The 24,060-nt window shown below is 43.3% G+C and overlaps 1 protein-coding gene across 18 annotated transcripts in view; it reads right to left on the bottom strand.

Annotated features, from left to right (window-relative positions):
* Positions 1-312: 312 nt before the first annotated feature.
* The window catches only part of BBX (BBX high mobility group box domain containing), a 165,714-nt gene continuing 141,966 nt past the window's right edge, over positions 313-24,060 (bottom strand). For all 18 annotated transcript variants that reach the window (XM_064467915.1, XM_064467924.1, XM_064467931.1 and 15 more), the window contains 3 exons: positions 23,726-23,923; positions 22,851-23,043; positions 313-20,013 (listed from right to left, as the gene is read on the bottom strand). In XM_064467915.1, the coding sequence (XP_064323985.1) occupies positions 19,926-20,013; positions 22,851-23,043; positions 23,726-23,923 (479 nt within the window). In that variant the 3' untranslated portion in view covers positions 313-19,925. The remainder of the gene's footprint in view (positions 20,014-22,850; positions 23,044-23,725; positions 23,924-24,060) is intronic.

Genomic DNA, 24,060 nt, shown 5'->3' with positions numbered 1-24,060 from the left:
GGCGCTTGCCTGGGCCCTGCCTTGTCCAAAAGCTGCTGTGGGAGAGGTGCCAGCCATGGCTGGAGAGCCGTCCTCCTGCCAGGCTGCAGCTGCCACTCCACCGTCCGGCCTCCACCGGCACCGAATCCCCCTTAATGGACAATTAAGAAGCACACCTCTTGGCTTCAAAACATACAATATACTTTATTGCCTGCTAGATAATCAAAGTGAGGAGTAAACACCATAGCTGGAAAAAGCAGAAAAGGACCAGGAGAAGGAAAAGAATATCCAGTCACCAAACAAGTTATCAGGCAATAAACCATACACAATATAAATAATCTGTTTCCCAAACAACTAAATCTTTATTTTGCTAATGGCCATTATATGGTTAATTATCAGTAGTAAAATCTCTGGATTTCCTTTTCTACACAGCATTAGTAGTAAGAAATATATAAGGGACTCTGCAGAAAGCAATACAAAGGAGTTATATACACAGGCACCTTCTGTGGAGCAAGAACAGAACCTCATCTAATAAGGAAGGGCTATCTACAAACCAGAAGACCATGGTAATACAATATTAGCTCAGACTTAGTTTAGCTGCAGCCTTTCCACAAGGTAGGCTAGGCAACTTATGTATACATATATATTTCAATATAGATATATATAGAGATTTATTATTTTAAAAATAATGTGAACTACCTGTAGTTCCTAGACTAATTTTAAAGAGGCAGTGTACCTTTCTGAAGCTTCGTTTCAGGAAGTATATTAAAAATGGTATATAAAAGACTAGCAGACCCAAGCTCGCATATCAACTTCTGATATCTTCCCTCCAAATTTTTTCCTAATGCTATAGCTGCCACCCACACTGACAGCAATGCCTTTAGTCATCTGGATTGCTATTTATGTAGCTGTAATTGCTACCACTAAGTTTACTGGATTATAGTGTTAGTAATTGTTGATTATAAATAGCAATAATGCTGCAGTACACTGTCAAAGCCCAGACGCGTTATGAAGATCTAGTCTGTATGTGCATGCAAAGTTTTGTTGTTTAATCTAAAAGAATATTTCTCAGTCAAGGTGCTTCCCCTGCCAATCCCACCATGTTGTTCAAACCGCAGCACAAGGGCTCCTCTCTCTAAGGAAGATGTGATGCCTCTCACCCCACACCAAGCTCTCAGCAGTCCCTCACGCAGCAGCCATCCATCCATTAATTTTTAGGGCATAACCCTTCCCCCTCTCACAGCCAGTGTCCCGAGGGCTACTAAATATGACTTATTAAAATTAAAACCGACTGCTGGAGGAAATGCTTTTAACACGTTTTGGGCCAGATATCTATTTCAGCCTCGCGCTCCCTGCAGCAGGCAGCAGGCAGGCAGCAGAGTGCTGCCCATTGCTGCTGCCCAAGAGCCCAGCCCAAGCCACCAAGCCACGGTGGGGAAGGGGGAGACGTTTAATGGGGACACCGTTAGGACCTGGCAAGACCAAGGGTGCCTTTTGTGCCACCTGTTTCCAGCCTGCTCCCTGTTTGCATCTTGGGGCCCACTCGCAAAGGCGAAGCGGGAGCTGCACATGCAGGTGGGCAGCAATTCTTCTGATGGGACTTTCTATTAAAAGCAGGGATCAAGGAACAAGGCCCTTTTCATAAGCGATGTTATTTTGCTCTCAGCCCAACCCTCCCCAGGTGTTGCTGATCCTGAAGTGCCACGTCACTTTGTTCGTGACGCAGACGTCACTTAACACGTCAAGGCCATAAGGGTTTCGAGAAGCCTCTTCCCAAGTCAGTGATGACAGCCTGACAGGTGGTTGCTCTACTCTGGGTACCACCCCGGTGGTGAGGAGCTGGGTTTACATGACATAAGTGGCTCAGACCCAGGACAGACCCAAAGCACCGCAGCGCAAGCACGGGCGTCTCCCACTCAGGCAGAAAACCTGGTGGAGAGAGATGGTAGGGGGTGGTGGGAGGGATGTCTTCTGGCTTTGGCGCTGTTTTCACACGTGCCCGGGTATCTCCCCCAGCCTGCAACGCTTCCTTGTGACCTGCAAAGCCAGGATCCATCCCATGTGGCTCGACATGGCCCCACCAGCGTGAGAGAGCACCCCCGGCTTGGCACAGGCCACCGGGCAGAAACAACCTCCAGCACAAGCACCAACATCTGACCAAAAGTGTACAACGCACCCTCAACAGAAGCTGTCTTTTGAGTATAGCAGAAAACGTCTATCAAGAAATATGTGGCAATAAATAAACTGTTTCCCATAACAAACCTGGCATTTTGATAGGGGAGATTAAACCCAGGTATTTTTAAAGAGGGACACCCTGATGGAACAGGATGTATTTGCAGTATTACAGAATGAAGGACGGACTCTATTTAAAAGCATACCTGCCACCAGCACTTTTCCAGGCAGACACATCCTTGCTGAATTCAGCATTACCCTCTGCACCTTTGCCTACAAAACAGCAAAGCTAGAAAATGCCGGATTGATATTTCATAGTGACCTCAGAAGCGATCGTAACTATCCAAGCAGCAGGTACCCTTCTCTATGTCATCGAGGTACCCATCTGGAGCGGGCAGGTAAGTACCATAAGAAGAGAGGCACACGCAAAAGCTAGAAGCTGACCCGAACGACATAAATTCTTCTGCCTAATTTGTGAAAGCCACAGTGTACAGATGCTGTTTGAAACTCAAGTCACCTCAGTTCCTGCACCATCACTTCATCTTATTTAGGTATCTGGACCTTCTTTTACCCTTGGTGTTACGCAGATGGACGCGCGAGCACAGCAGAAGGGAAATGCTCATTTTTTTGGTAAGAATTTTGTGCCTGCAAGGGTTACAGAACTAGTGTTTTTTCAGTTCTGTTAGTAATTCCTGTTCAGCTCTACAGGACTCAATGCACATGCTGATACTCAACGGTAGGGAAAATATGAGAAGCACTCCGCTATGCTGGGAAGGAAAAAAAAGGCAAATTTGAAGAAAGAAGCACTTACAGTGGATATAAAATCAACTAAAGAGTTACCTTTGCTGGCTGCTCTTGTGGTTTTTTGACTACTGAGGAAAAGGGTGTAATTTGGAAGTCATGCTCCAGTTGATCCGCTGCAAAGTGCTGCCTGTTTTGTTGCTTTTGATTCTACTGCAACCTATTTTTGCTTATCCTGGGTAGGGTTGCTAGGGCTAAGCAAAAGTGAGGAAATCAGGGGGAGCACAAGGGATTAAGAGTTTACTGGAGCCAGAAAGAAACTGTGAAACATGGAGGAAAACACTCTTCCTTCTCCAGGCATTGCTGAAGATTGTATCGGTTGTGAAAGCTGGGAACTGCTGAACATATTGGCAGGTGAAGTGCAGTTTGATAGGCATCCACCATATTTCATAGTTCATATGTGAAACCAGGAGCCAAAAATTCCTAGCGCTAGGCCACCCTTGCCAGGGTGAGTACTGGGCTTGGGGAAAATCAGTTCATCCCTTTCACACACCTTGTTTCCCCTTTTTAAAAGTGCCATTTCTCCCACTCACAAGCTTGTTGAGGAAACAGCATTTTCTGAACTCCCGTTTCCTTTTTAGCCATTAAATGCTTTTTCCCTCAACACTCTGAGATTGTGAACTACTGCAGCAGGCTGTCTGTGGAGATACTGCCCTTAAAAACCCAGCTTTTGGTCGGTACGCAGTTGCACTGGGTTTCATCAAAGGCTCTTACTGGAACTAAATACACTTGGGTCCCTCACCCATCTATGCTCCTTACCAGACCCATGCCTGTAACTGGGCCAGGCACCACCTGGAGCAAGCACCTGTAGGAGGCCAATGTTACTAGGGCCTCTGCTTTGTGTCCTGCCTATGGTTTTACTTATTTTAGCTCTTTGATACAGCACCGATTCCCTGCTTTTCTTTGTTGCACGTCCCTGGGTGTCAGTACTGGGTCCGTACCACACAAGGAGTGGCTTAAAGGGGGCCTTGGGACCATGATGGCAACTGATGGGCCCCGCATGCCTCTGGCAGCACCTGCAGGCCCACCTCTGCTGCAGCTCGCTGCTGCTTCTTGTTGGGGCCGCAAAGTCAAGGACACGGCCGGCCAGTGCTCAGCGGCACCCCAGCACCCTGTACAACCCTCGGCAGTGCCGCCAGCCCCTGCTGTGGTAGTGTGGGGCTGGTGAGGGGCTGCCATGCGTTGTGGAAGGCGCTGACATCGCTGGCTGCTGGAGGCAGGGAACTTTGCCGCTGCTTACCCCTGCCTCCAAACTGTGCAGTGCCCTGTAGAAGAGCAGCCCTGGTGGGATCTGGGGCCACGTCCCAGCAGCATGCCAGCATGGCTGGGGCTACCTTCTCCCGGTGCCTGGACCATTAGCGTGGGAGAGTTTTGCCAACCTGTTCCCGTAAGCCTAAAACTTCTGCTGAGCGCGGCAAAACCCTGCCCTGGTGCCCGGCACAGCAACTGGGAGTGCAGGCAGGAGCCTCCTGACAGCCTGGCACGGGCACAAAAAGAAGGCAATTGCCTCCGTTGTTTGAGGGATGTGCTCTCCCCTTTGCTTCCCCACTGGAAACCCGTTCCTGGTATTGGGCATTCTGCACGGAGAAAAGCATGGTCTGTCCCCATGCAACTCCTTGGCAAACCATGGCATCTCCCTGGGTAAATCAGCGCGCCATCAGCAAGGGAGCGCACCGCTCCTGCTAACACACTGGACTTGCTCCATGAGTCTCCTAACGGTTTCACATTATTCCACTAGTCCTGGTTTTGGAGTTGGAGAGAGCATCGCAGGTACAGCCATGGGTCCCTGTCCCAAAGCGGAGACCCATGGATGCCCATGTCCCTGCACTGCCGACACCATCACGGGCAGCTTTTCCCACGTCTCCTGGGGAGAGGCTGGATCAGATGCCAGGCAGGGACCTTGCTGCGAGCGCAGGGCGATGCCTTGCCAGCAGCATCCCACCAGAGGACAACCAGGAAAATGCCCGTTTCCAAGGCTGGAGGCAGGTGAGAGAGGACGGCCAAAGAGCAAGGGCAGGCTCCAGAGCCCCTTGGCTCACCAGCCTCTCGGCATGGCTGGCACAAGCGCTGCCTAATGAAATGGGTGCTGTTCTCCTTTGGTTTCCTCCTTGCAATATGGCTTTAATGATGGACTCATAGTGTCTGGAAAGGATACTGAGGAAAAAGCTGGGATGCTTTTTGGGTTGGGTTTTTTTTTTTTTGGTTTGGGGTTTTATTTTTGTTTTTTGTTTTTTTACTGTCAGAACTCTGTAAAAAAAATTAAAGGCAACTGCTAGATAGAAAGCACAGCATGAGAAGAAAGGTCTTTCTGAACCTCTCTGGTATGGCTATTAACCGTGAACCTGACACATCATTTGAAGGAAGAGATTTTCCAAGGCATAGAGAAGTCCTGTGGCTAGCAATGAGGTTGGGCTAGTGCTCCCTGAAAAACTCATCTCAGATTTTATCTGATCATTATCTCTGAAGTTGCATTTATAAAAACAGCTAAAATGCTTCTGTATCTAATATCTTTTGAGGACACCCTCTTTCTCTCCTACACCCTAAAATTTTGTACTTAGGCACTGGGGGAATAAACCACCCTCAAAATGTAAAGACTGTCAAGCACTGGAAAAAACCGGCATGGAGAAATGGTTGAGTCTACACTATTAAAGGCTTTTAAGGGCAGGTTCAACACCGGCCCATCAGGTATGTGATAAGTACAGCTTAACCTGCCTTAGGGCAGAGAAGCTCTCTAGCTGACATCTCCATGTCCCTTTTGGCCCTGTGACTCTGTGCCAAGTAAACGCGGTCAAATTCTCATCCTGTCATGACGTGGGATGTATTTAGTACCGTGACTGGCTGCTGGGTTTTCTGCTGGGCTTGCTGTTCAGCTCTTCAGACATCCTGTTAAAAGTCAGCTTACAACTTCCTCACAAACCATCAAAAGCCTGTCTACTTTTAGAGTCCCCCCCGGAAAAAACGCTGGGGAACAGCAAACCAAGAAGAACACAGGGAAACGTTCACCCTAAAATTTCAAAAGCTGCTACGGAAAGCTTTCGCTCAGCCTTTTGTCGTCTTGAAAAATGTTGACTGAACTGTTGGCAAGTTGATAACAAGCAAGAAAACCCCACACTGATAAGAATCACTGAATATTTTAAATATCTTCTGCTGGTTCTTGCTGACAGCTTGCACGGGCTGGGCATTCAAAGGAAAAAGAAAAGAAAAGAAGCCAAGCTAGAAGCTTGGGACATTTAACAGGCACGCACAAACAGCGAGATGAAACATCATTAGGAAATACCAACACTACTGCGAAGATGACCTGCGACATTGCATTTAACATAACACGGATGCCCAGAAACTGACCTCACACACTGAGCTCCCATCAGCTGGCTTATGGTGCGCAACTAATACGACAACATTAATAGCCATCAACTTACAAGGAATGAAAGGAAGCAAATAAACAGCAGCAGCAGCACCAGTCTGCCACACTCAGATACGGATGGCCGAGTGGATCCATCTGTTTACCGTTTCTGCAGTGAACTGTTATTTTAGCAGGTTGCTAACCTGCCTTCGCCAGAGACACACAAGCAGAAAATGCAGAATATGATGATGGACTTTCCTACAGGCTTGTCTGCACCCTGAATTTTTTTTCCCCCCCAATTTAGAAATTTCACGTGGGTTAAGAGACACCATCTGGTGACATATTTAATTATGTAAGTCTGTGGCACCCTTCCCATTTCATGTTGATAAAATAATGCCCAGTAACAATAATAGGAGGATAAAAATGTCTTTGCATCAGCAGCAACTCCATGCACAAAGGCCCTGAGACAACCACCACCACCACAGTATTTCAAGGAGACCGCTGGAGATTACAACGGCAGTGCTGCTACAGCCAGCATGAAATCTTTGACCGCAACAACTCAAAACCACCGAGAACTGCTCACCCGACACAAGCTGTGTCACGCAAAGTGCTTAGGACAGCTTTCGCACAGAAGTAGGTGAAAGATACAGAAGTTAAAAGCAACATTTTACCGACTGACAAGACACGCAGAGCAACAGCCCTTACTTCGATACACGAATCCTGCAGGTGCAACTCTTACTGCAGCTTTCTGCAGCGGGCGCTGAGGGGCTCTGTCTGCACCCTTCAGCTGGCATCCCCACCCGATCCGTTCGGATGCAGCGGGGCTGCTGCGCCACACTTCCCAAAGGCCAGGGTGCCTGCTCTGGAGGGAAAGCAATGATGCTTCACGTAAACGTGGTCCTGATCCCATAGGCTTCCCCCACGCGTACCTCTTGGCTTAGGTGAGGCTACGTGGGTAAGGTAACAGGAAAAGCTGGTATTACGATTCTTTGATCTGAAGGTTCCTTCAGTAATTACAAAGAAGGAAAATTTAATTGTCTGAGGACATTTTTTTTCCCCTCTAAGAAAGAAATTTAGAAATGTGGCAAGAGCCTTACTTTGCAAGTTATGGCTTAGTATGAGTTAACACAAACGCCGTAGGTCTAATACGCAGTGCTGGAGTGGGTTTTGGTTTGTTTTTTAAAAAACGCCTGTGACTTCAAGGTACTTTAGTTGCTGTAACCAGCCATGCACTAAAAAATGAACCAGGCCAAATGCTCATAAACTGCAAGTATTCTCAACAATAAACAGTTTGGAGAAGGAAATAACTTATCCTATTTCAAAAGCCTGCCGGGATCCCAGCGCTGGCGCTGCTTGGGCTTTTCTACAGAAAGCGAGGGTGCAAGAAGGGCCTGGGAAGCCCAGCTTTGCTGCTGTACCCACTTTGGTCGAGCATCCCACCTCCTTGCGCCTATCTTTTTGCAGAACCTGCATTTGATGTTCAACCACAGTTGGGGAAAATTGTTGTTAAAATACCTCTAATTAAAAAAAACTGGGTTTTTGAGAGTTGTGCAGTAGCTCGGGAAGGTGTAGGACACTGCCCATCCTACTGAAAATCAGCGGGATGCTTTGCTACTGAGGTCCATCAAGTTTTTAGCTGCTTGAGAAAAGGGAGGAGAGGAAAGGGAAGACGACTGAAAAGGAAGGTGAGAAATTTGTACGTGAAGCTTGACATTTCCAACTTCCAGAAACACAAACAAAACCATACAGCAAAGAGATGAGTCTCTATCAAAGAAAAAGCATTTTCAGTTGGACAATAGATTTGACAAAAGTGACAGAACCCAACCAGTTCTCATTTTCAAACAGCTTTTATGCTGTTCATGCTCCTTCTATCGTGACGGCAATGGATTTCCAATGGCTGAGATCTACGGGACAGTGGTTTGATGCCAAAGGCAGCTGCACATTCCAGACATGCCACCACGGCCTCCTGCACGCACTGCACAGTGTGACGGGGAGGGGGCTCCCACCTAGGTCTGAGGCAACGCATGGCATCTAAAAAATGACACCTGCCATTTTCTGTTTATTTGAGGATTGCTAAACTAACTGTATTTGTGGTTTTAGTAATCAAAAGTAGGAAAAAGTTACTCATCTTGCAAAGCGCTTGGAGTATTTTCTGAATGGTCTAAAAGCCCAGAAATTTTTATTTAAGAATACATTTTTATCTCATTATTAAAGATGATACTTTTAAATCCCTGATGGCAACCCTTGGCTGTCAATTATACAATCACTTTGCCAAGGTGGAACAGCACACACATATTTTTTGTCTAGGTTTTTTAAACTAGTTGCAGATTAACACTTTTATATTGACTCTTACGTAGTACAGTGCTTTCATGGTTCTCACACATGAAACATGTATGATGAGTAAAACTCTCACAAATTAGTTATTTCAAAAATTCACCTGCATATGTGCTGTTTGAAAACGCTAAAATAAGGAGCCCTACAGATAATCTGGAGATTATTGTTCTTCTAACCACCTGATGACCAAGGTATGTCAGGTACGTTTTGCCGTCTGGTAGATACAGAAATCTGTAAAACATATATATACTTTCCCCTCACTCGTTTTTAAGAAACCAAGTGCACCGTGCACACTGCACGAGCAGTGCAGCTGTCAGAGCTCATGGCAGCAAACATTGTGTATTCCAGGCAGTTTTTATATAAAAGCCACAAAAGACTGAATGGATCCTGTTGCTCTGTGTGTGTGGACGTGACTGACTAAAATTCAGCTTCACTTTTATAAGGACTTTTTCTGAGCACCCTCTATTTCTGCTGTTCCCAGATCCTGGCCCAAGCAAAGCAGTCAGTGACCTAAGGACTGGCGGCCTTTCCCCTGTGCGCTCCTGCAGCACCGCGTGCAACAGAGCCCGTCCAAGTGACTTGCCAGCGCTGCCACCATAAAACCCACACCCTGTCCTCTAGTGCAGGCAGTGACTGCACTCGGCCACCCTGAGGAGGCAACCCGGGAGGACCTCAAGAACCGCTGGTTACCACTTTACTGCCTTAAATCTACAGTGGGGCTGCTGCACCTGTCTGTGGACAACACTATTGTATCAAGTATCACTATACTCCAGCCGTGACTGCTCTAGGAACCTGTGACCACCTCGATATCCCGTTTTAAGTTAAAAATGCCGAGTTTCAGAGAACCAATGAACAGCAAATACTCAGGACAAGCAGCACTGCAATGGAGCCTCCCACCGCAGCAACCCCCAAACTCCCTCTGGCAAGAGCACACGGTGCTGACAACAACGAATACAGCTGTCCTGACATTTAAACCACAGGCTCTTTTGTCTTCCCCTCATGTAAGCCAGCACAATTACACCGTAACCTGTGCTGATACCTGCCAACAGCCTGGCTCCTAGGTCTGCAATCGTACATCTTGTATGTCACATGCCTTGTGAGATCCAGCATGTGCATATGGCACCCTTTAGCAAGCCTTCTTTTCTAAGAGATTCCTCTGCTGGTGTGGATTTCTGCATGAGAATTAAGTAATCTTCACTTTAAAAGATCCCAGAGCCGAATTAACTATATCCTAAACACAGTATACTAAAGACAGTTACTAGTAAAGATGTTTTGGAAAAAAAATACGTACCAAGATTAAACAGTCGCATAGCAAATGCCTCCAACCATTACTTTCCAGGGTAAAACTATGCCCTGTGCCAGCCGAGCACAATATATTTTCCTGACACACAGCAGGAAGAATCTCCTTAAGCACTGACTGAAATGACAATGAACACCCAGTATTATTTATGGCGTACATACAGGGAAGGACCTAGCAACGCTTACGCCATGTGCCAAATACATCTGTCATCTAGAAGCGAGTGGGATGATTTAGAACTGCATCACACCTCAAGCAGCTCACATATTACTTCTGTCTGAAAAACTATCGCTACAGTCACGGAAGTAAAACATGGCATCCATTCCAAGCCACAGACTAGAATCGCAATTTCTCTCTCTTTTTTTTTTTTTTTTAGACAGACTGCTTTTGAAATTAGAACCACCTCTTGGAGGTTAATGGAAATAAGTCCATCTGCTGCGATGGTAATTTTTCTGCCACCTTACTTCCATCAGAAAACACTGCTCTCCAAAACAAAAGGAAACAAGGCTTTGTTGCCATAACCTGTCAATCTCTGCACACAATTTACATAGCTGCTCTAACTGAAGACACATTGCACCCCTCACTCTCAAACTACCGCCTACTGAAACCTGGAAGTTCATGAAGGTCTGACTTGACTGTTGAGTTCCCAGCTGGGTTTGCTTTATTTTGTGGGCAAAAAGAGATCCCAGCTGCATAGATGAAGTTGTGGCATAGAAACGCTTTGCTATCCTAAAGGGGAGAGGCTGGGAGGCTTGTGGGGAAAGAGCCTCCCTCTGCCGGAGCCCTGCTTCATGACAAACCCCACAGCTGGGAGTCCGAGTAAGGTTCACCCATGGGCAAGAACAGGTGTTTGACCAAGCCTGCGAGGACCAAACCAGACGGAACATCTCAGCCAGCATTACTGAACACCGACACCAAAAGCCTTAAACTACTGACAGATTGGTATTACCTGACTTCCAAATTCTCCTTAACTCCTGAAAGATGGTAAGATTTTTAAACAATCCACAGATATAAGACAGCAGCATTTAGAGGGCCCCAATTAGAACAGAAATCCCATCACAGTAAAACTTTCTGAGGCTTGTATCTGAGATACTAGACCTTGACACTTTTGGCAACGTGCTGCTGAGTTTTAAGACCTCCAGCAGCAGGATCATTTTAAGAATCTCACTCATGAAAACATCCAGGAATCAAGATTTTTCATACTAGGAAAGCCTGAAATGAAATCATAACTCTAGGTGTTGCCCGGGTATTAAGGGAACCCACCCGGACCTTGGAAGGCGGGTAATTGATGCTCAGATTGATCTGACTGGAGCCTGATGGTCTGCCATGACCCGGAAGCCTTCGGTGCGCCACATACCTAACTTTAAGATGTACTGCAAGTACTTCTTTTGGATCAGAAGGACATCGCCTGAGAGCTCAATTTTTTTCTTCCCGCCCCCTTTCTTTTCTTAAACTGGATGCCGTTTGATGGCAACAACGGCCTTAAGCGCGCAAACCGTAATAAATGCACCCGACGCTCTCGATGTTACTTCTCCATATCCAAATACTACGGTGAGAAAAGTAATCAACAAAATGCTACAAGAGTAGATTAAAAGTATTAGGTGTTTGCATTCAGAAAATTACACTTTGGTGCTAAGCCTGTCACTCTAACTCAACGGGTTTGATTTTTGAGTCTATTTCAACTAGTTCCTGTTGTTTCATGGGCTGACAAATGGGTCGAAGCGCTTCTCTACGTGGAATAAACCTTTTGCATCCCTTGATATAGGCTGTTTTTTTTCAAGTGGAGTTTCAGCTGGCGTTGAGACAGCTACATCTTGTGCTAGCTTACTTCTGCTGAAGATCTAATATTATCTTCTCCTATCAGAGAGTAATGAAGCCTAGCTGAAATCTGAAGTACATTTTAAATACAACTATATTAGAGCTCAATTTCTTACTGTTTCTGTGCCAAGGACTGTCCACAAAAAGAAGCTGACACTGAATAGATGGTAGGCGTTACATCTTACAGGTTTTATTTCTGAAAACAAAACAAAATAGAACTTTGCAGCAGATATAGGAACGCATCTCATATTTTGTTACAAAGTGCTAGCGTCCTACTGAAGAATCGACAGCTTTACAAGCTATAGCATGGTTATGGTATGCTCAAGGATACTTTGTGTCTCATTTAATGTTGTCACACTGTAGGGAAAAAAAAAAGTGTTTGAAAGCAGGATTAGCTGCACATTAAAAAACCCCGGGATGAACAACCGAAAGAACCCAACAAATGGTATCAAGGGGAGAATGATGAAGCGCCTGGCAGAAGCGCGGCACTTTAGGAGGATGCCTTTCTGCCCCATGTTTTTCCAGAAGTGTTAGTGGCAATTTATCTTACCTGACGGTTAAGAGTGTCAGTGTAATGCCATACAGCTGCAAGAAAGGACGTGAGAGCTGGCTAACAAACTAGATGCACCGAGAGTTAGCTGAATTCAGCAGGTGTTTTGCTGGAAGAACAAAATGAGAGATGAAAAAAGATGGGAGTTCGAGGAATGAAGATGACTTCTTTAAGGTAATTTGGTAATAAAAAAACCAGAATAGTGACTTCTATGTCCCTGACAGGGCATACTATACTGAAAGAATATATACTTCGTAAGAAGGTTTCTTCCAGCATTTTTTGCTCACTGAATCAGAGCTTTTCTCCCCCTTCCCCAAATATGACCTTTACAGGTCCTTTAATGCTGACGCTCTTCCATTCCTGGTGTCTTTGCAGACATACTGATGCATACCCAGTAAAGGCAGTGCAAGATTATGTACGCTTCTTCTTCCCTGAGTAAATAGCATGTAGTTTAAAGAAACAAATAAACCTAAAGGCTTCCCTTCTGCTATTTGACTCAGAGACAGGAGTTCTGCTCCCATGTGAACAGCTGGTGTCTACTGGCTTCATTAAGTCTGTACTTGAGTCTTCTGCGATCAGAAAAATATGTTGCAATCGAGGAGGCTTCAGGCATCGAAGGACAAGAAAAGACAAGATCCCAGCAGTCTGATTTTCAGGCCTCAAGAAGGCAAAATATACAGGCAGAACACAGTCCTGGTTTAAGTAAGTTTCCAAAGTAGTGTGGACCTTTAAGTTTAAACATCGATGACGCTTGGTACTCACTACTAAAAGAGAATCCATTTCTAAGTTCTCTTAGAGTCCAAAGACAAAAAACATAGCAAGGGCTTCTCCATGTGTGATGACTTCTCTTATACTTGTGTGGTCTATAAATGAGCTTCCCAATTGTGCAAAGACGACAAAATCCAGAAGCACAAAGTGGATACCTGGAAAGCTCAGGAGAAAAGGCAAACTTTTCTCCCACAGCCCAACTGCACCGAGACCTGGCGCTCTCTGTCCCACAGTCTCCAGCTTTACGCCAATATCAACCCACTGGATTCCGGGGCACTTCCAGCGGGTCTATGGATCTTTCCAACAATGTCAGCGGTGTTGAACCAGGCTCCGAAGTTTTTAAAAACAAAATGGAAGCTCCTCTTACAGGCACGTGTAAGCAAGAACAAGTGGGCAGAGGTTCTTTGCAAAATATGCGACATCTTTATAGTCATTGTGTGGAACTTGAATGGATGATCTGACAGGAAACTACAGCTTACAGTTCTGAAGATCCGTCTCTGGTTTTTGGCATCTTCCGTTTTCAGGTGGAAAAGGAGCTTGTTTCTTTTTAAGTATAAAAAAGCCAAGAAATTCATACTGTAGCTAAAAACAAATTCTGCAAATACAGCTAACTCAGCCGTATGTTAAAGTAAACAATCACTTGATAGTAAAGCAGGTGAAGTATCAAGAAGCTCCGTTTGAATAGTATTTATTTGCAATCATTAGGTTTAAATGGGAAACTGTTTACAGGCACACACTAGATAACCAAAATAGAATGAACATAAAGAAATTTATTTGAAGGTCCTTTTCAAATATTTCAAATATTTTATTAAATATTTATTCAGTTTCATTATCACAGTTTAATGTACTTTAGCATGTTATACACATGACTTCACATGTGCACTTAAAAATATCAAATTAGAGGTGTTTGAAGAAAGTATGACATTCTATAAATGTGCTTATTGTCTTTTAACTCCACACATCTAAGAAGGCAGTAGCTCTGTTATCCCACTGATGGAGATGGGCTATTGTAAGGCATGTTTATACCAAGCTTTGTAGAGAATAAAGCCGAATACTGGGTCAAAATTCAGTGGAATTATGTGTGAGAATAGAAGTTGAAGGATTGGGCCCTAGGAAGAAAGACCACAGAAAATCAGCTGTGTTAAAACTGTCAACAGATTCTGGTTATTAAAAGCAAGCACTGCTGAGAAAGGAGGTTTTCGTAGCATCCAGGTCAGCCGTAACTGTGGGGTTTTTCAGGTGTGATTTTTGAAAGTCACACCTTATGGTGTAATGTGAAGGAAAGAGACTGAAATCTAGCAAGAAAGTTGGAAAACTATCGTCTGAGAAACCTCATGCTGTTTTATGACCTAGCATGGGAACATTTTTGTACAGGGAACATATTGCAAGTCACTGCCCTCACACGTGTGTGTGTGTGCGTGTATGCATAGGCACGCACACAACGCAGACACACGCACATACGTGCCTCTCTTGCTTTTGCCGCCTTCAAAGCCCCAGCCACTGACTGAAGCGTAGCAGGAGTGGGAGAAAATAAGGTTTTAGTTGCAGGAGTGAAAAGAGTATATTAGACCATTACATTTGGAAGTCTAGTTAGTTAGACTGTGCAGGTGTGGGTTTTTTCCAGTAGCGTACAGCGTGGGTCTGCTGGTATATGGTAACAGTTAAGACCCAGAAACTACAATACAATTCTCTGGAAGAACTCAAATAAATGTTAAGCTATTTGCAGTCATTTTTAAAGTTCCATGTCAACGAAGGCCCTAGGTCACAATGATGGCCCTTCCCCCAGGAACATCACGCAAGCCCAAGCTTAACTCCGAGAGTGTAGTGGTCCGAAATCGGGGCTCCTGCACTGTCACAGTGCAAACAACAAGGCTGCCCCGTAAGGAAGGATGGTTTTCTGCATAAGCTTAGGTGTGCTGCTGAGTCGAGATCTCATGTCAAGTCTTCCTAGATTTCTGCCTTAGAAGAATAGTTAGTGGGGGAACAAAATATACATCCATCTCATTCATAAGCTTCTTCAAAGCTGTCGATTCAGTAGATAATACTGCGTATATAAATGACTATAATAGTACTTAGGTGAGAGCATAAACCTCACTGTGCCTTTTTATTGGGGAATTCAGGGGAGGGGGCAAGTAACTCTTTCACAGACTAAATGCACTCGTTCACGGCGCTCAGTGTCCTCAAGTGCCTCAGCATCCTGGCAGCTGTCGGTTGACAGTTCCACAACACGTGCAAGGTAAGGAGAATGCTACAAGTATTACAAAACATGGCAAAGATACCTAGGAGCTCTACAATCTATCAAATGAGCACGGCAAACAAATGGCATCTAATGGATAACATATGGTACACAACACACAAGTTGCAGAGTTATGTTTCCTTGCGAAATCAGAATTGCAAACGTAAACTCCAGAATAAGTTTCACGAGCAGCTACTTGGCTTACTGCATCACCTCTGGCAATATCTGACGTCCACCACCCCGAGCCCTGCATTTGCTGCTGTTACAAAAACCGATCTCACTGAACCGACTAGAGCTAGCGGGCCCACGTCCTGCAACCCCTATGACTGTGGTGGATAGCTCCAAAATGCTCCAGCAACATAGTTTGGCTACCACTGTATACTCAGCCTTTACGTTGTCTGCGCTATATAAATGTTGCTTTTGCGAAGTAAAGCACACAGTGATATACAAATGGTATCAATGGCTGAAAAGATTACACGATCAAGCCTGAAAGCAAATGGAAGTTAACGAAAGTAGTCTTTTAGGAGAGGTAGCCATATTAGACTCAGCATTCAAAAAAAAGGGAGTGCACTCAAAGGGTCAATATACATTACAGTCTCTTGCAGACCCATCATGTTTTTGTTTTTCCTACCTTTTTTTTTTTTTTTTAGAATGTACACACCCAGGCGCACACGCACACGCACACACATATATATACATCTATCTTTTTTCCTAATTCCCCTTTGTTGCCATAACTTTGCCATACTAAGAACAAAGGCCAGCTTTACTTTTATCCTCTCTTAGCTGTCCCGTGTCTACACCTGTTGCCTGCAGTCCGTTTAGTACCCGTACAGTAGCTAAACAGGCAGTGAAAATTAAAACTGCTTCAATTTAATATCCTGTTCCAAAAGACACCATCCGAACTGTAAGGCATTCCCTCGTTCTGATGTGAGTTACAACTCTCCTGGGTTTCTACTTGATACAAACTCCAGGGTGCTCTTCAGCCTTCTGCTACAAAGGCAGCTTTCACCCAAGTAATAAAGACCAACGCTGGAATTTGAACACCACAAGTTCACACGCTTCTACCAGTTCCTTGTTCCTGTGCCCCTTTCCAACAACGCTTGTCACTTTAATTTCAAAAGTCATGCACCAATGCTATAAAATAGATACCCAAACTACCAGGAAGTCTCTTGCTCATGACTTTGGGATATTGTATTAGTATAAAAGAGCATTCAGTCATCTTAAATAAATATATTCTATTTCTGAAATCACAGCACATTCAAGGGGTAGATACTGCCATAAGCAGAGCATTAAGTAATCTCCATAGATGTTTTTAAAATCATAGAATCATTTAGGTGGAAAAGACCTTTAAGATCATCGAGTTTTGATGGATTTGGTCTAACATCTGGAAAACAACCTACTGTGGGGATAAGAATCTGCATCTCAAAATGTTCTGCAGAACATTTTTCCCATGTTTGTATACAGTACTAGAACAATTAAGAAGACATTACAGTAATTTTCTCCCAGCTGCTTAGATCTGTAGCTCCGGCTACGACAATGTATTTTGTATACCTCAAAACTACATACGAAATATCAAAGATCACTAAATAAATAAAAACCAAGGAAAACTGGGACCGTACTGCATTTTACACTTGAGACAAGATTCCCCCCTCCCATGGATAAGTCACAGAGGACAACTACGGTAAATGCTTTTCTTTTTTTTTTTTTTAAAAGAAAGATTTATACACAGGTTCAGATCCAGAAATAATGTGAAATGCATAAATATCGATAGCTTTAGCTAAGTTAAAATGGGTTCAGTAAAGTATGATACAACATATTCAGAATAAACAAAGCAGAAAAGCATCATATTTTGGTTTGCTTGAGATATACATAAGGTGCAACAATTTCTTCTCTAGAGGCATTTGTGGACAATGTGTTAACGGGTAACAGTGTTTGCTGGTATACTGAAGTACACACAATAGCAATAAGATTTTCCAAAATGAAAGCAGCTGAAATTAATAAAAATTAAAACAAAACAAACAAGGAAAAAACCCAACCCCAATACAGTAAGATATTGGTCTGAAATTTTTGTTGTGCTAACAGACTTTGTTACCTGAAAATACTGATACCCCTTCTAGTAGATTCAGGGAAAATTCTAGCTACTGAAATCAAGACATCACTCAGAGAACCAACAAAGGCAAATGCCTAGTGAACTATAAAGCTTTGCAGGATTTCTGCTACTCTCAGTGCCTAATCGCTTAAAAATTAAGCATATCTACAAAAAGGTTTATAAGTATCTGAAAACAGTCATATCCAGTAAACTGACCCAACCCTATCCCCTTCTCTAAGGGAAAGTCAAGGAAAAGCAGATCAAGTAAGATATTAATTCATATAGAAAAAAGTAATTTTCTGTTTCTTTTAAAAAAGGTACCATTAATATACAGAAATCTCTTCAGGAGCAATATTGAAATTTAAATCGAGGAAGGATGGCATTTGACAAAAATATATCTACTCTAAAGGTTTCTAGAGAAATAAGTTAGTACCATTGTCAACGTGAACGGCCTGCACTGTAACATATTTGGATTTCAGCTAATTATAAAGTGGTCCAAAACTCCAACAGCTACCTTGCTGTGACCCAACAGTTGTCAGTCTTTTAAGTTTTTCCTGTCTTGTTAAAATAACTTATAAAACTTTAATAAAATCTTATTAAAAATACTGCCATAGGCGGCAATGGCATTCTAGGGGCTCTTAGTCATATATTCACCTGAATTTTTAAAAAGCCTTTTCACTGACTCATCGGCCTATAAATTTTGTTGTTCTTTTGTTGTTGTTCCCTTCTTCCAACACATGCATCCTCGATGGTGCTGTTTCAGTGACACTTCCCCAGCTACCTGCCTTCTGTCAGACCTTTAATCCTTTGTTACAACTCGTGTGGTATGTTGTATATTGTTTCCCAACACTGAACCAAAGACTTTCACTTAGCTACAGCAATGAAAGGCTAAACCTAGCAAGCATTAATAGAGTTACTGTCCATATGGCTATTACATCAAATTAGTTACAAAATAACCCCAAAACACATTTATCAATTCAGTCAAGTATAAATAAGAATGCCTGATAGAATGATGTAAACTCGCGTCATTTAAAGACTTAATTCAAAGAACTTCAAACTCAATCTAATACTATCAAAAGTTCAGCCAGTATGACGAAGACTAATAGAAAATTATTGCTGGAGTCCAATTTGGTAAATTGTTGTGCTACAATGCAAAAAGTAGGGAAACATCTTGTGCTATAGAAGAAGTACCCTGTTGAATTTGTAGCTTTAGATCAATTACTAGTGATCGTTTTGCATCTGTTGGTAGGAATCAATGCTTTGTTATACAAGAGTGTAAGTCAAGATAGCGAAAGTAACAGGCCAAGTGATACACTTGGCCTGCTTTTGGGATGTATTTATGAGAGCAAAACACAAAAATTCAACATAAGCAAAGACAGAAACTGGCAGATGGATCTGTTTGGTAGTCTGAATTCAGTCAAATGTTACTCTTCGGTTGTAGTTTATCCGTATACAATTTGCCACTTTACCAACACAAACTGTAAATGGCCCTTTACGCAAACTCTGAAGCCGATTTGGACTGTGCATAGTAACCACAACAATGCCAGTGTCTGTAAAATGTGAAAGGTATGTGTATCGGTGTACATGTATATCGAAAAGTCACGGGTTTAGTTTTTTCAGAACAGTGAAATAATACTAAGGTCACTTTTGAAAAACGCATTTGCAGTACTTTTTGTTTACAGGAAAGTTTCACCAAGTCGCTCAGATATCTATGCAAAAATAAAGGAACCCTCCAAGGCATGAAAGACAAGTCAATTATCTGCAGTACTTTCTTTTCCATACACCACTCCTTTTTCTAATGCACATCATCCTGGTTATTCAGAGCTAAATTAAAAAGAAACAAACCCAAACATAGCCTGTCAGAATTTTTGCCAGTAAACTCTACCACTCCGGTGGCAAATATAAAAGTGCAGAACATCTGGACCACATGGCTGCCCAAACACCGCTAACAATGGTACATCTGTCCAGGCTGCCTTGAGTTCTCTGGAACAGGTTTTAAATTCATTCTACAATATAAACGTAGGCATAACCTATTAATATAAACCATCTTAGAACTTAAATCTTCATGTACAAAAATGACTAAGAATATCTAATAATAACTAGTGCAGTGCGTCAGTGTTTTTGTTGTTGGTTTTTTTTTTTTTCTTTTTCATTTAGAATAACTAGGTATTATACGAAACTAGTTGCCATACTCTCTGGTTGGTAAAAGAGATGCTGTGTGAGCTAACAGTAAAGGCAGCCTTTTTCACAGCAACCACCTATTTTACTGTTTAAAAGCCTTCAATAGAAAGCAAGCTCTGGGATCATTCCATTTCTGTTCATTAATAGACAATTAATATCACCCTCCTACATACTGGGTTCCGATTTGAGGACCTGGCCCAAGTTGCTAACATCTGGCTTCCAGTGAATTCTGGGCCACTCAGAGCAATAAGCACTTGCTTGCAGTCTATAGTTTCCATCATATGGACTGACTAGCTTCCCTTGGTAAAGACAAGGCTAGGATATTAGGTAAAGCACAATGTTTTACAATAAAGTAGAGCTTCACTGGTCAGCGCAGGAAATAAGCACTGGAGCCTGAGACATTTCATTTGGCTGTCCATCATGTGGGAGAGGTGTGGCCCTCTGACTTCTGCAAAAGAAGAAAAGAAAAGCCACCCATCATTATTTGGAACATGAGAGATGCTTTTATCTGACCAGAAAGGATGGAAAGCGGCATGTGGTATGGCTTAACATCTAACATTACAGCATCAAAACTCCCTGCTGCTACAGATGCCCCCGTACCACTGTTACACACTCATGTTAGAGGTGTTCTTGCAACAGTAACACAATATCCTGAGGACAACCTGCAGCACAATGCAAAGTCAGGCAAAACCAAGAAGTGATGGTATTTGAATACAGAAAACAAAACGCACGGCTGAAGAGTAAGTTAGAGACACGCAAGTGCATTTACTCCTTTTGTAAGGAAGTGGCTTCAGCCCTCAGAAGCAGAAGAGTACAGCTCGTGTGGCAAAAGAAGGTAAATGTGCAGAGGCATGTATCATGTTAATGTGAGCCAACAGCCAGCTTTTAAGCAATATGGAAATATACTCATCAGCAAAGTTGCACTTTGAGATTACTCCAACTTTCATGACTTAACACTTCATCAGCCCAGCACAACATCTCTCTCATTACTACAGCAGTGTTAATTTACAAATGATCCCCTGGCACAGGGTATCATAAAAATAAAATGCGCCAGAATTATGTGCTGCAAATCAACATCAATCATTGTAGCAGATGGACTTGGGAGAGCTCCTTTGCAGCTTGCCTTTTAAAATACATACACAAAGCACGTCACCACCTGTTATCTAATCTCACAAGCCAGGTTCTATTTTTGTTACAGTATGCGTCATTTGCAGCAACGAAAATCTGGGGCCCACTTCTTATTTACACAAGGCCACTTTACCTCACTCTGGCACAGCTAAGACCCCAGCAGAAATGAAGGTACCAAAGTGCTTTGCACAACCGGAGTGCAATACAGTGGCCTTGGCACAAAATGCAGCTCAGGCTCATGGTGCTTAACTGGGGCATGCACAAGGTAAATAAAGCTAAACAGAAGCCTTCAAATGAAAATTACACTGCCACTTCCAGACAAGCTCCAGTTACAGTAAAAAAGGAGTTTGGCTTTCATGGCCTGAGAATCTGTGAAATTATTTTGTAATTAAATTCAGACACTGAAGAAACACATCAAGCAAACCCTTAATGCCGTTCCTTTCATTTCTGGCTATTTGCAAGTAAAGAAGCGAATTCGAAAAGATAACAAACAGTTGACAGAGTAGAAAATAGAGAAGCATCTGGCTCATCAGATTTAGGTTTCTGTTTTGACTTCTGTTTGCCGTGCCTGAGAGACACATGGCTAAGTTTCTAATGGGAAAGAGTCCTCCCCTGTTGTCATTTCCCCCTGAGGTGATGACAAGCTGGAATTTGCAACAGTTGCTGGACATTTGCAGTTTGGTATTTTCAGGCCTCGTGGAAGGTGCTGCATTGCTCTAGCTGCATGATGAGGTGACAAAAGGTGGGAGTAAGAAAGAAAGACCCAAACAGAAGGCTACGTGAAACTCATTTCGACAGGGACAAGAGGAGGACAAGAACTCTTAGAGGAACAGAGAGGGAAAAACCACAGCAAAGCAAACCCTGTTGCTCTTCAGCAATTCTGGTCAGTGGAACTGGAAATCAATGAAACCACAAGGGTGTGAGAGTGAGAGCAGAGCTTAGCACAGGACTTCCCCAAGTCTCACTTTGTGGCTTCTGATCACAGAACAACAGACAGAAACGAGTTCAGACTTTTGCTGTCTTGATAGAGGATGCTTGTTCTGCATTGCTGGGAGGAAAGGCCAGGCTGACTGCAGCATAAAAACACTTCTCATGCAAAATGTTGCTTAAGTGAGACAACGGCTTCTGCAGAAGAGCTAGCAGGCTGGGTTCAACTGACTTTTTGTTGTAGGGCCCCTAAGCTTCTACAAAGCCTTTCAATGTTTGATGGGAAGCCTGAACACACAGGACTGGGTTGGCCACTGGGGGCCACGAGATCAACAGTAAACTGAGGTTGTGAATGGTTTCATCAGCCACTGCCTTGTGGAGTTTCTAAGGCAACCAGCAATCTGTCAAATGCCATTTCCAGAGGCCGTGATGGTTTCAAACTGGCCCAGCATTTCCTCACTGACTTTCCAATGCAGAAAAGGAGGGGGTTTAATCTCCAATAAGCTGCAGCATCAGAGAACACCACCGGATAATTAAGAGCCATGGAGGAGTTGCTGTCATTAGCTTCTTCCCGTCACAGGTCTAGCATGCAGGATCTGACCATGCTGAACTGATCCAACAGCCCTAAGTAACCTGCACGTTCTGCACCTTCTCTGTATGGCTGGTCTACTTGGTAACCGAGAGGACCAACCCAAACTAATGTGGCTTTCCACCACCCAGAGTTGTTCTGCCCCATGTCATCTGCAGACGCTATGTCTCCTATACAGCAAAGCACAAGAGTGAAAATAACAAGTTGGCTTCCTTCAGCCATGATCAGCATAAAAGTTTTGGCTGAAGTTGTAGGAAATTCTCTCCACAGTCTTAGGCCACTGAAAAATGCAAATCAGCATGCAATAGCTATTTAAATCTGCTATTATCTGACAAATGGCATCTGATAATTAGAAACCCTTAATCATCAGGATCTCAAGGAGCACATGAACCTGTTTATATACAAAAATTGGTAGGTAAGCTTATGAGGAAGGATCATTTTACTGACTACTGAAATAGATTACCTTGTCATTTAAGTGAAGACTTAACACTACTAAGCATGTGGTGTAAAACAGACATTCATAAAAAGCTATGGAAGAGGAAACAGGCCAAATTAAATAGTCTGCAATTCACATGCTTTCTGAAGAAGCTGGCAGCCACATACTATTAACTTAAGACAAAAAGGGGAAAAGAAAACTATACCTGTGTACGTTTTCCATGGCTGCTACTTCTGCCAGAGCAGCTAAGCTAAAAAATGCAGACACCGCTGGCATATCTGATGCAATACTATGATTTTCTTCTGTCTCTGCATTTCTGGAGCATTCACTGTTGCAATCTGTTTCTGCACTTGATGTTTTTTGAAGAGTACTTTGTGGCAGCTCTTTTGGCTTCTCCTCTGCAACAGAAGAAAGTTAAGCTTGCAAATCTATCCCTTAAATTCACAGCAGCCCATTCGATATACTGACTAGTCTGGTGTTAACAGAATCTTTACATGTAGGACTCTGATTTTGCAAGTGTAATCCGACTCATGCTGCAACCTCTTCTCACCCAAGCTATCGGCAGAAGTGCAGTACTAAGGTTTATGACGCTGTTTACTGATTTTGCATTCAACAGAGTTTGATCTTTCAGGTCAGGCAAGAAAGCTTTTGTGTGTATTTTAGACACAGAAGTCCTGAAAGATTATTTTAACTGTGAAGGACTCCTGCAAGGACTGTGGCATTGACTGTCGTATTACGGAATTCATTTTTACATCCTGTAACTAGGTGCAGTGTAATTTCTTTGCTGAACTGGAAACAAATTATGAAAAGTAACTATTTTCCACTTCTCTCTGTATCAGCAATCAGTTCTTAGAGAGAAATATCCAGGGAGAGAAGACATATTTGGGCATTCAAACAGAAGTTGGCCATTATGTATTCACTTATTTCCTACTTGATTGATACCTGTTTTTTAAAGGATTACCTTTCTAAGCAGGAATGAAACCAAGCCAACTGAAAAATACTTCCCTGACAGGTTGCTTGTACTACCAAACCTTCTCCAACCATTCAGTTTTAACAAAATTTAAAGTCCAATTTCCTTACCTAGTGTCCCTCCTGCTGGTGACACTCGACCATCTGCTGTTCGAACAAGATGTGTGATCTTAGTTTTCCTTGCTTTCCTCTTCTGGCTGCCAACTAAAGGCTCATGCATCATTGCTGGCTCTGGAGTGTTTAGGGCAGATATAGAAATTTTATTCTTCCAGGCAGACTCACTGGAATTTCTGTCTTCTGAGAGTATGGCTGAAAGAGGATAAAAATGCAGTTTTACACGTAGAATAGTTCAGCTACTAGCTATGCGCATTTACCGTTTTGTATCTATCTGCATTAAGTCTTCCCTCAAAGGTACTCAGAGCATAACCGATGGCAAGATACGATCT

Source organism: Phalacrocorax carbo, chromosome 1, assembly GCF_963921805.1.
Source record: "Phalacrocorax carbo chromosome 1, bPhaCar2.1, whole genome shotgun sequence".
In the NCBI taxonomy this organism is placed as follows: domain Eukaryota; kingdom Metazoa; phylum Chordata; class Aves; order Suliformes; family Phalacrocoracidae; genus Phalacrocorax; species Phalacrocorax carbo.
The sequence above is the reverse complement of the archived record's forward strand: the minus strand, read 5'-3'. Positions and strand labels throughout refer to the sequence as shown.